The sequence below is a fragment of the Heloderma suspectum genome, chromosome 1 (genome assembly GCF_057233095.1).
Source record: "Heloderma suspectum isolate Gila_16-S chromosome 1, 16-S_ref, whole genome shotgun sequence".
NCBI lineage: Eukaryota > Metazoa > Chordata > Lepidosauria > Squamata > Helodermatidae > Heloderma > Heloderma suspectum.
In genome coordinates this window covers 49,641,947-49,655,000 of record NC_139458.1, presented here as the reverse complement: position 1 = coordinate 49,655,000, position 13,054 = coordinate 49,641,947, and the positions used below count along the sequence as shown (strand labels likewise).

At 42.5% G+C, this 13,054-nt stretch overlaps 1 protein-coding gene across 1 annotated transcript in view; it reads right to left on the bottom strand.

The window, feature by feature from the left end:
• The window catches only part of NEK9 (NIMA related kinase 9), a 45,796-nt gene extending 35,462 nt beyond the window's left edge, over positions 1-10,334 (bottom strand). The window contains exons 1-4 of the mRNA XM_084842115.1: positions 9,797-10,334; positions 6,758-6,935; positions 4,351-4,406; positions 2,013-2,083 (exon numbers count right to left, since the gene is read on the bottom strand). Of these exons, the coding sequence (XP_084698241.1) occupies positions 2,013-2,083; positions 4,351-4,406; positions 6,758-6,935; positions 9,797-9,991 (500 nt within the window). The 5' untranslated portion in view covers positions 9,992-10,334. The remainder of the gene's footprint in view (positions 1-2,012; positions 2,084-4,350; positions 4,407-6,757; positions 6,936-9,796) is intronic.
• Positions 10,335-13,054: the final 2,720 nt, after the last annotated feature.

The following is a 13,054-nucleotide window of genomic DNA, read 5'->3' as shown; positions in this document are numbered from 1 at the left end:
TGTGCTAAAAATACTTTGTTCTGGGGTTATTTCAGCACAAGTCCTGAAAAACCACAGTGAAACTATACTGAGGCTATGACACTTTCAGACAGCAGGGTTCTAGTGCTAGTATTGACATTGTGCTGGCATTCCATCTTTTCCTACTTAATGGATTTTCCACAGTAAGAAAAAAGATAGAAGTGGTAGGAAAACATGGGAGAGTTTCAAGCAAAATATGTCATCTGGACTCCCCATAAAACTCTGTGAATGAAGCAGGATGATGCCATGATAAATGCCTTGTCTGGAAGGTTCCTACAATCCTATACTCACTTTCCTGAGAGTAAGTCCTATTAAATTCAATGAAGCTTATTTCTGAGTAGATATATTGGTTGATAGGATTGTACTGTAAAGCGGATTATTTTAGAGCCAAGACAAATAAAATCAGCTGTTGGATTTTACTATTCGGGATGAAAGGACGAAGCACTTATCTGCTGTGATACGCATTTGTCCTAAGTTTTGTATTTTCTTCCAGATGTGGACAAAGGAAGACCCCAAGTAGAGGCACATAATGCAGTGATCCAGTCTGACAACCACTAGGGCAGTATATAATCTGTATTAGGAAATCTAATTTCTGTGCTCTGAAGAATGTGAAGCAAATTATTTTGTATCCATTTAATCTACCCTTTTACTATTAACTTATTATCAATGTTTATACCCTGCCTCTCCAAAAAAATGCTCAAGGCAGTTAATAAGAATAAAAACATTAAATACAATGAAACAAAGACTAAAGAAGATTCAATTAGAAAGAACTTTAAAAACACCTAACAAAGCAGAAGCTCAGAAGATACAATAGGGCAAAACCCAACAACCTCAGCAAGCTGAGGGTCTTTACTGTCCTAGCCAAGACATTAGACAAAAGAAACAATTTGAACCCTCCATCATATCCATTACTTATGCCTGTCATCAGAAAAACTGTAAGTTACACAGCAGTTAGTGTAGTAGAATCCCCCCGCCTCCGCTGCCACTTGGCCAGCAAGAGCAGAATACGGCATTCCCCAGGGCACTGTGAAAAGAACCACAGCTAAGAGGACAGTTGCCTAGACAGTATTCCAGATGACTTCTTTGTTGCAAGCCTCAGAAGAGGACAATCCTCTTTCAAGGGTGCTGTTCCATAAAGTTTCAAGGAAGGCAGCTCACGAATCCTACATCCGCCTCAAACTAGCACCAGACAACTTTTCTTCCTGCTATTGCCACTGTTCATCTGGTTCTATCCTGTATGATTCAAGTACTTTAATGAACATAAAAGCAACTAAGGTCTTAGTTGCATCTTTATTTTCACAGTAAATCAAATTTTCTCCACTGTCCAATACTAAAACTACAACTACCATTTACTAAGATTCCTATCTAATTCACTGCATGTAATTACAATGGAAATTCAAGTAATGGCATTTAAACCTAAGATAAATGGAAGAATTTTGAAGCTTGGCAGTGTTTCAAAGAACATTGGACAAGCCGAATTCTTGTCTCCTCCTGAGGGCTTCTCCACACCAGGCTTTTTATCCTGCAACTTTACCCAGGCTTCTGCTTCCATATTCTTTGTGGGATTAAGATAGCCTCTTTTCATGCACTTCAGCTCCCCCCTCCCCCCAGAGTTCCTTTATTTGCAAGCTCTGTATGTTTCATTATACAGCCACTACATGGTGCTTTGTTATAGCACCACTTCCTCTTTTCACAGAGAAAATCAACTTGAGATATTTAAATAGCTCATTATCCCATTATCCACGTCTTTAAAAAAATGGGATAAAAGTCAGAAAGCACGGGAAAGGTCCTGGAGCTTGACAATGTCATGTAAAGGACCCTTAAACTTCTGTGAGTAATCACTCTCGATCGGGGGATAAAAGCCTCATGTAGAGAATCCCTGAGTCTCCCTGGTTAAAGAGCATTGAATCAGAAGCAGGAGAAGAGACATTCTCAAGTGGGTTTCACCTTCAGGTACTAAGTCACCAATTAGCCCTAGCACATTAAACACTTACCTGTGAAGGATTCCTTCCCTGTGAATACAGCTCACTGCTGATGCAATCTGAAATAGGTACCACACCACCATCTGCAAAGAAAGATAGTTCACATGTAAGCCAAATACATTTTGTCCCTAGTAAACAGAATGCATGAAATATTCTAGCCCAGCCTTCCCCAACATGATGCTCTCCAGATGTTTTAGACTACAATTTCCATCATTCCTGACCATTGGTCAGGTTGGCTGGGACCAATAGGAGCTGTAGTCTAAACACCATGTTTTTGAAGGCTGTTCTAGCTGAAGACCCTTTTAGAAAGAGAACTTTTTTTGTTCCCTTAGGAACATCTCAGCACTGAGATCTTTTTCAAAAGATAATCTTTCCAGGATAATTTGCTCATGTGGTCTCCAAGGTACTAGCGGGTCTTGAGGAAGAGGAACATCAAAATCCCCTTGATCTATTGTCTCCATCAGAATGGCAACAGTCAGTGAGTGCTAAGATAGTACAGCCCACTCCTTCTCAAACAATTCCCCTTGTTGCTTTACCTCTAACATGCAATCCTGCTCATGCCTCCACCTTCCCCAGTGCTCAACAGTTGAGCCACTAGGCCGCTCAGTCCATTCTGCCACTCTAGGGTTAATGAAAGGAGGTTGGAAGGCCTCTCTTTCCCCCAAGGGAGCAGGTGGCCAGTGAGAATCCTCCTAAACTGACTGTATATTAGCTCTTCACCCCATTCAGGTGTTGCCCTGCCCTCCCCGGCACGCATACCTTTTCCTTGTCTTTCCCAAGTTTCTTCTTCTGTCACTCCCTTTTCTTGCATTTTTGTCCTTCTTGGCTTGCCTCCTCTGCCGTCCTTGCTCATAGGCAATCTCTCTCTTCCTGCAGCCACCTCCCTCCTTGCTTTCCTGTCTTCCTTTTATCCTCCCTGCTTCTTCCCCTTTCCCAGCCACCACCACCCCACTTCAGGTGATGCTCATTTTGGGTGATGGGGCCAGCTGCAGGCACGCAATGGCTAGCGATGCCCTCTGTTTGAATTGTCGCCATCTGCAGCCACTCTGTCCTTGCCCTTTGTGCTGGTATGGGAGCCTGGGCGTGTGCAGAGAAAACCAGCAATGCCATGAGTGACTCGACAGGCGTCTGGTAAGAGGCGGTGAGCCTTGCTGATCCCTCACAGTAACTTAATACTAAAAATTATTCAGGCTGACAGCTGATGCTTCCCAGCTATCGTGGAAAGTCAAAGAGGTCTTTACCTCTTAATTTGATGTATGAACTGTCATGTCACAATTCAATCTTGGAAATTAATGCTATAAGAAGAAGATCTAGAATTCTATGATTTAAAAATCCCAGGTTCTGTAAACAGAAAGTCTGCATTCTATAAATGGAGTAAGTTACGGAGAATATTGGGTGTCATCCAATGTTGCGCAACTGGACAAATGTTTGCAATGAGATTTCCCCTTCCTCTCTTCCCCTGCACCCTCCCCCTACTCCAGGGCAGATTTAGGAGGGTGAATCTGTTCCACCAGTGGTGACTGTTATGCTGGCAGACAGACACAGTTGGATACAACCCTCTGAATATTCAGTGCTGCCCAAGTTCCAGCGGGACCCACACTTGTGCAATGGGAATTTAGCACTTTGGATAGGAACTGGAAACTAGCAGAAACACTCATTTCTGGAATGGGGCAAGTCAGTGGAGCTTGCCTAGCAAAGCTCTACTAACCTGTCTAGACCCAGAAATGAGCTTTTCTGTTCATTCCAGGGCTTGCTTTTTGAATCGCTAAATTGCTGTTGTGCAAGTTGTGGGTGTACAAACACACACAGAAAGGTTACTGTAGTATGAGAACCCTCAAAATATTTTAAATCAGCATGATACAGATGTCCATGTTACATATACACCTTTGTAGGTCAGAATGCAAGGTAGTACCTTAGGATGTCACAAGTTCTTGAGACACTGTAAGCAACCAGAATGAAGTTCTCATCTTCATTATCGCTACAATATTTGCGACTACAGATCTAACTGTTCCATTCACAATTGGAACCTCAAAGAAAATGCTTCCTGTTTCCTCCTAGCTGACACAAGTGATGTTATCTGCTTACTACGATGCTGGGAAAGATTGAAGGCAAAAGGAGAAGGGAACGGCAGAGGATGAGATGGCTAGATAGCATCACCGATGCAATGAATATGGACTTGAGCACACTCCGGGAGAGAGCGGAGGACAGGAAGGCCTGGCATGCTATGGTCCATGGGGTCACGAAGAGTCGGACATGACTTAATGACTGAACAACATGAAATGGATTTAGGATAACTAGGTACATGAAACAAAGCTAACTGTCCCATTGCTTCTAAAAAAATTCAAGTTACCTCTTCCTCAAACAACTTATCTTTCTGCCGCAGGATCTTATCATAAAGGTTTCCCCCTGCAATTAAGAGAAAGAAATGCTTAGCTGTTGATTGTAAATATTTTATCAGTATTTACTAGGAACACTCCAGGAATTTGCTGTTTTCCTAAAATGTTTTCTATTGAAAAAGGGAGTCCCTCTTCTCCCATATTCTTTGCTGTTGCTTACTGAAATGCACCAACCAAACAAATCCATGGACCCACCACTGCTGTATATTACAAAAGGCAAAATTATACATTCAGAATTAAAAATAAATCTCTTACTATAAATGTGTGGTGTATGTACACCCAACAGAACTTGCTTATACAAGCAAATACACAAAGTGTCTAACATTGGAACAATTGTTTAAGAATGCAGTACCGTGTACTGACAACCATAAACAATTTAAGTTCAAAAATCTCTATATGACAATAATAAACGTTAGTAGGTTGTGTTTAAACTACACTTTATACAGACATAACAACACTATAAACACAGAGTATTAACAATATACAAATTGCTCCTCAAGAATACAAAAGGGTGTAGTGCCAACTATACACAAAATGAATACAAGTCAAGATGTATCTTACAACAAACAATGGCAAACAGTAGTAAATTTTAACAACTCTGGAATATAGTATTGTTTCTGTACTTCATCAGGAAGATAAATCTATTTTTTTCTGTATCTGTTGCAATATGCAGCCAAACTGTGTTTGTCTCAGTTAACATGCTCTATCTAAAGAGACAAGATGAGAAGGCAATAAAATAACAACTTGCAACAAAAGCCTGAAACAACTATTATTAAATTTGCTACTACCACCTGAGAACATGAAAAAACTGAAGTGCTTCAATGACCAATTGTCAAAAGCTATGCGGAGTCAGAGCAAAATAATTTTTCTGTTATCCTAAAATAGCAAAATAGCAAATTTTAGCAAACAAAGCAAACGGTTAGAATTCATGACTGATTCCAGTCAACTGAAGTTTGTTTCATAATAGCATATGGAGATTTTAGTCTTACCAAGTATGTTCCAGATCAGATCTTACTCCTAATTTAAGAAAATAGATGCACACAAGCATATGGGAGGTTATCCGTAGCTTGTTCAAGAGAGAATGCCACAAAGTGGCTTTATATAATAAAATCAAGTTAAAGAGACAGAGTAACTATTTTCAGTAGAGACGACTGAACAACAACAACGAAAGTCAAGAAAGGTTCAATTGATATGAGGGACACCTGTTGATATCATGACTGGAAAAGAATGTAAAGAATTTGTTTAAAGAAAAAACAGACAAATCTAACTTATCATGTAAACCCTCCGGACACATGGATTTTCATTTATGTATCTAAAAGGATTCCCTTTTTGCTAATGCCTGTTCTGTTGGGAGTACATATGGCACACTTTTACAGTGAATTTCAAATTCTGAATGTATAATTTTGCCTTTTGTAATATAAATCACCTGTGGGTCCACTGATTTGTTTGCTTGGTGTTTCACATTTAGGGTCCTCCTCCTTCTTGCTTCATGCTTACTATAATGCACCATGAGCCCAAGTGATGTTGCAGACAAAAGGTTCGGTAAAATACATTTATCTGCCAACATCTGCAGGAGCTCTTCTTCAGAACACACATCACTTCTGTAAGCCTAGAAAGTAACAGTCTCTCTTTCAGATTTATTTTTACTAGGATGGCAAGACTAGCACTTAGCTGATGTTATCCACCATCCTCTACATTTAGTGCAGTTCAAATGCAAACCATTAAGAATTTTGTTACTGAATTTTATGTGGTTTGTACACTTGGTTAGAAAGTCAGGCTAGCTAGATGGTTCTGCAATGAGCTAAAAATATCACCTGAAAGCAAACAAGCATGAATCAGCAAGAAAAAAAAATTGCAAGAAAATGTCAAGAACAGCAGATATGCCACATATTCCATGTCTTCATTTTCTCTGTTATCTTTGAGATTTGCCACTGTTTTGTGTTCACCAGATACAGCAGTAAAATGTAAAGGTGCCATATGGCATTGACGATTTAATCATAGCACTGTCCAGCAATTAACACAGGACCTTAGGCAAAGAAAGACTGCTTATTTTCCAGTGTACTATTAAAGTTCTTGTTTTATTTACCCTGCAAATTTGTATCTGATTTGTTGCCCATTCAGCACCACATCTTTCCTTTAGCTAGTTTTGTTCCTAAGCTGCTTCTTCCCACCAAGTATGTTTTAGATTATATATCTATGGAACACAAATGGCAGTCCTCCAAGATGAGTCTGGTTTGTGTTTCTAGATCTGCCACTACAGCTGGGCGTCTATAAACAAGACCTAGCCGCTCTGTATTTCATCTTTCTCCACAGAACCCAAGATGGAAGAGGTGCTTGCTGTTTACAAGACAGAGTTCTCACCATTACAGTACTCCAGTTCAATCAACAGCGTGGTGTTATCCATGAAATGATTGTAATAGGCAATGATGTTGTCATGCTGCAACAGAGCAAGGATAACGATCTCATTCAAAGCATCACGACGTTCTTTTTCTGACAGTCTGGTAAGATCCACTTCCTTCCACACTACAAGTGAGTCATCCTGGAATACAAGAAATTTTGTTAGTTAAGGGTGCAATCCTACGCATGTTTAGACAGAAAAGAGTCCTACACTCCCAGCATTCCCCAGCCAGCCATGCTGGCTGGGGAATGCTGGGAGTTGACTTTTTTCTGTCTAAACATGCATAGGATTGCACTCTAAGCGTATTGAGGTTAAAAGTCCTTTAAAGTTGGATGTCATTGCTTAGAAGTAAAAAAATGTATGCACTTTCTGATTCATCCAACAATTATCTATGGAATTTAAATGGAGTTTCCCTATTTCTGTTGCCAAAAATCAGTATCAACAACTGACACTTTTTTCCTTTTGAATAATTATCAAACGTCATAAACTTTTCAGAGGAAGGATTGTGTTTTTATTTCATACACATCTCCACCCAAACACAGTCTATATTCATAACAGGAACTGATTAGCTCATGGGAGATATTCCATGATATTCCATCCACAGCATTTATAGGAAAAAGACATAAAAGTTAGGGGGCATTTAGTATCAATATTTCATCCTTGTAGCAAGATTCAAGGTCATTCTATAGTTTTATCCTTCCTTGAGTGTTGTGCTTGCTTTATTAGCCTATGAGTAGCCTTTGTTATCAGCCTCTATGATCTGTAAGTGATACGTCTGTAAATCCTTGCAGAAATATGATGCAGGGCCACAGCTGCCTTCTTTCTCTCTCCTTTCCCATTCTGTCATTCCTTTTCTGCCTTGTATAGGAAACTGTTGGAAAGGAAACAACATCCCTACATCCTTGTGCAATATTTCATTTCCAAACAAATTCTGTAGTTTTCAAAAAGGCAAATTAGAGCTAGAAATTAATAATTTGACATCAATGGAAATTTTCCTCCCAAGCCAAATAGTAGCTTCAGGGACAAGTTTAGTGAGGACTACAGCATAGGAGCAAAGTATTACCCCCATCCTCACCCCCATGCAGATCCAGATTCTCCTCCACTGAACAGCAGCTATTTTCAGTTAAAAAGTCATTCACACAACTGCAAATGGTGCATTTAATTAATTTAAAGAAGTAACTGAGATTAGAGTACCACGTACAAATGAAGTAACTTAACAAAATCTCCTGGATTCTCCAAAAGCAGAAACTTTCTGAGTTCAACCATGGTTTAACATCATCATCGTGAGGAAGAACAACCCTCCTTCCAAACAGCCAGCTACAATGCCAGCTCCTGGTGTAATGTAGTGGTTAGAGTACTGGACTAAGACTGGGGGACCCAAGTTCAAATCCCTACTCAGCCACGAAGCTCATTGGGAGACTTTCCGCCATTGAGTATCTCTCAGCTTGGCCTACCTCACATGGTTGTGGACTCACCAATAAAAGTTTTTCCCATTGCTATTTTTCTCTAGGCTTACACTGCCGAATGTCTTCCTATCATGCAGTTGCTCAAAGACACAGAAGCCAGAAGAAACTGTTTGCAACCCTAGGAAATGGTAGGGCTAAATCTGAGCCAAGGCTAAACAGGGTTCTTACTGCTGCATAAGGCATGGCAATGCAGTTACTATTTTGAGCATGCACAAAGTGCTTTCTCCTCTTCACTAAGCAATCATAACTAGTCTCCCAACACAACTGAGATTAGGGAGAGCAGTTTTCAGAGCAGAGCTGGAGGGCTTGAGCCCCAGTACCTCTTCTTTTAGGCATGAAGCACCTTTAGATGCAGGAGAGGAAAATGTTTAGATAATACCATGTCTGGGGGGCAGGGAGAGAAAGGAGACTAGGGAATGTGGAGCAAGGATTTGGAGGGTGAGGATGACAGCGGCAGGAGCAAGGCCAGCTGTGGAAAGGAGTACATAGTGCCCCCTACACACACCAAGAACTTTGAACATAAGAAGGGGTGTACTAGATCAAAAGCTTATTCCTTCAGCATTCTGCTCCCACAGTAGCCAACCAGAGAGATGCCCATTGGAAGCCCACAAGCAGGACATGACTTCAACAGTACCTGCCTGCTTGTGTTTCCCAGCAAGTGGTATAGTATAATATACAGCCATCATAACTAGTAGCCACTTATACACTTAGGGTGCAATCCTATGCATATTTAGGAAGGAAAAAGTCTTACAACTCCCAGGAGAATGCTGGGAATTGTAGGCCTTTTTTCTGTCTAAACATGCATGGGATTATACCTGTATCGTCCAAATGGGGTAGGGAGAAAGGAGATACAAAAGTTTGGTCTCAGGGCACAAGAAGGAATGATGGTGTCACGGAGGGGCCAAGGGAAGTCTGGGAAAAGTGTCAAAATGACTATTAAGTGTGGAGCTGTTGTGTTTATTTTTTAAGGGAACACCACCCCTCAATGTTGGAAGAAACTCCCCAACCCCCCAGAGAACCTCATATGTCAGTTAGATGTTGCTGCCCAAAGTGCTCATGCCCCACCCCCCACAACAGTCCAGCAAAGCATGAAATTAGTATTCCTTTGCAAGACAGAGAATTGTTGGGGCATTAAAAGCTGCGGAAATAGCGATTTCCGCCTAAGCAAGCAAAAATTGCTTGGGACGCAGGAGCTTTCATCTTCAAATACCTCACTTCCAAAAATGTGAGATCATAGTGGCCTACCTTGGGGGAAGGGGCGGGAAGTGTTGCAACCAGCACAACAAGAAAACGGATTGCAGGTGGAGTGGAGTGGAGGGTCCAATCCCCACATAGTGCACCAGGCCCAGAAGTTTCTGTTGACACCTCTGCGACAACGAACACTATTCCTCCCTCTTCATAAGTTACAAGGGCTGAGATTCCAACAAAGGGAGAGGAGAACTAAGGGGGTCTCAGAACAGAGGCCTCGAAAAACGCGACGGAAAGCGCGGGGAGGAGACAGGATGCCCGGGACGGGGGGGGGGGCTTCAGATTTACCTCAGTCCGGCGGTACAGAGTGGCCTCTCCGAAGGCCCCCCGGCCCAGAATACGGATGGGGGCATAATGCAGCTCCTCTTGCTCGCCGCCCAAGACAGGGCCAGGGGCAGGCCGGGGGCCGCTCCTGTTGGAAGACTCGTTGCCGAAGTCGGAGCTGATGGAGTCGCAGTGCCTCTCATACTGGTTCAACGACATGGCTGCTCAGCCGCTGCCGCCTGCCTAAGACTGAGGAAGGGGACGCCGAGCGGGAGCCCTGCAGGGATAAAGGGGCGCTGCGGCCCCCCTCTAGGGTGATGGTGGGCACGCTTCCTGCCGTTGCCTCAGACGCCGCCGCCGCCGCCACAGCCGCAGCTTCAACGGGGCTGTGCGCACGCGCGCACCCCTCCCCCGGCCTCAACCCAGACAGGGTCCCCCGGACTGCCCCCCTCACCGGCCTCTCCGAGGCCCCTCAGCCCCCGAACGCTCCATGCTGGCTGCTTCTTCCACTGACCCGGAACCACTTCAGCCCCGCCGCGTTCCCGCTCCCGCGCGGGAACCCGCACAGGCGGGGTGGAGTGGCGGCGGGGCACCACAGAGCCGTGCAAAGAAGACATAAGACAGCAGGGGACTCTGAGGGGTTATTGCGGGTGGGGTGGGGTGTCTATAGGGAGAGTCGGTGGGTCTGTGGCCCGCTTTGGGAGAAGAAACTATAAGCGCTGCGAAACGCGAACGGGTCCATCCGCAATCTACTGGCAAGAACCCAGGATTGCTGCGGCTGCCAAGACGTTCTAGAACGAATGACAAGAATGCCCATTGGTAACAATGTGAGCTATCTGAAGACCCATAGGAAACTATGGGAGCTGCGGATGCCAATGGACATGGCCTGGCCCCCTTGAAATCAATGCGAGCTACACATAAAGCAAGAAGGGAATGCGGAGAGGGATTTTATTTCGTTTAAATCGCTTTAGAAAAATATTGGTATTTTAAAGCTTAGCATTCTCTTAAATATACAAATCATGTTAACTACACTGACAGTGTGAAATGGTGGCGAATAGCAAAGCAAGACCTTGAGAAGTTACTATGATGTTGGGAATGGATGACAGGCCTGGGCCTGGAATGTCGGTCCCTGAAGACATCCTTCTAGCCTCTCAGGGTCCGCCATTCCACTCCCAGGGACAATCAATCTACTCCCAGGGGCCAGGATTCCTGGTCCAGGGACTGTCATTCTACTTCCAAGGGCTGTCATTCCAATCCCAGGGAATGTCATTCTAGTCTCAAGGTTTGCCCCATCATTACTTCCTGTCAATGTGGCTAATATGGTTTGCTTATTTAAGAGTTTTCTAAGCAGCCTTTAAAAAATATCAATATTCTTTACAAAGTGAGGTAAAGGATATAAGAAAATCATATTAAATATATTAAGGGCACAATCCTATGCATGTTTAGACAGAAAAAAGGCCTACAACTCCCAGCATTCTTTTTTCTGTCTATTTCTATTTTTTTCTGTCTAAATATGCATAGGATCGCACCCTAAATGGCCCTTCCAATTCTTTGATAAAAACATTTAAGGGCACAATCGTATGCATGTTTAGACAGAAAAAAGGCCTACAACTCCCAATATTTGCTGGGAGTTGTAGGATTTTTTTCTGTCTAAATATGTATAGGACTGTGCCCTAAAACAAAAAGACCAATATAAACCATTTAATTGCTAACCCTGTGAACCCCCTGCTGACGTGTAATGTATGAAACAAGTTGAGCCAAATGCTTTGGCTGCAATCCTATTTACATTTACCTGGGAGTAAGCCCCACTGTACACAATGGGGCTAACTTCCAGGTAAACATACATCATGCTGCTAGATTTTCATCTTTAAAAATTCCTCACATTTGCAACATCTTTCCTAATCTGCCTTCTTGTTGCATTGGCTGCAACACTCTTCCCCCAAGGCAAGCCACTATTATCCCACATTTTGGAAGTGAGACATTTGAAAATGAGAGTGGTGATGCTTCAAGAATTTTTAGCACGCCCCTCCCCTTGCTTGCAGGGAAATCACTATTTCTGCAGCATCAGTTCCTATCAATTAGAATGTGTCTCTCAAAGGGAATAGTAATATTATCTCTCTCTCTCTCTCTCTAAGCCTTTGAGTCAAAGGAAAAAGTAACTGCCTGCCTTGCTGGACTGTTGTGAGGTAGGGAAAGGCACTTTGGGCAGTGTCATCTAACTGACATGAGGTTCTTTGGGGGTTGGAGGATTTCTTCCAAAATACTGAACGGGGCTTCTCTTGAAATTTAAACACAACAGCTTCTCATTCCTCCTCCATGACACCTCCTTTGGCCTTGCCACCAAACTTCGGTAGATTCATGGAATAAGAGAAGGGGTCTTTCTATGGACTGGTAACTGGTTAAAGAACAGAAAGCTGAGAGTAGGAATAGATCTAATAGTAGAAGAATGTAAACAGCAGGGAACTTTATTGGGACCAGTTCTTTTTAACTTGTTCATAAATGATCCAGAATAGGGAGTGAGCAGTCTGGTGGCCAACTTTGCTAATGACACCAAATTATTTAGGGTAGTTAAAACAAAAAGGGATTGCAAAAATTCTCTCCAAACTGGGAGAACGGGCATTAAAATGGTAAATGCAGTTCAATGTAAGCAAGTGCAAAGTGATGCATGTTGGGGCAAACAAATCCCAACTTCAGATATACACTTATGACATCTGAGCTGGTTGTGACTGATCAAGAGGTCTGAGGGTTATGGTAGATAGTAGTTCAATGAAAATGTTGACCCAGCATGTGGCTGCTCTGAAAAAGGCAAATTTTATGTTGTGCGTAATTAGGAAATGAATCAACTGCCAATATCATACTGCCTGTATATAAATCTATGGTGCAACCATACTTGAAATATTGTGTACAGTTCTTGTCACTGGACTTCAAAAAGGACATTGTAGAGTTGGAAAAGGTATAGAAAAGGCAAGCAAAATGATCAAGTGGCTAGAGCAACTCCCTCTATGAGGAAAGGTTACAATGTCGGGATTTTTTAAAAAAATGTTTAGCTTAGAAAAAAGCCAAGTATGGAAAGACATGATAGAGGTGTATAAAATGATGTATGGTGTGGAAAAAATAGATAATACTGGAACCCAGGGTCATTGCATGAAACTGGGAGGTACAGGATAGATAAAAGCAAGTACTTCACAGCCCATCGTTAAACTGGAATTTGCTACCACAAAATGCAATGATGGCCACTAACCTAGATGGCTTTAAAAAGGGATTAGTCAAATTAGTGGAGGA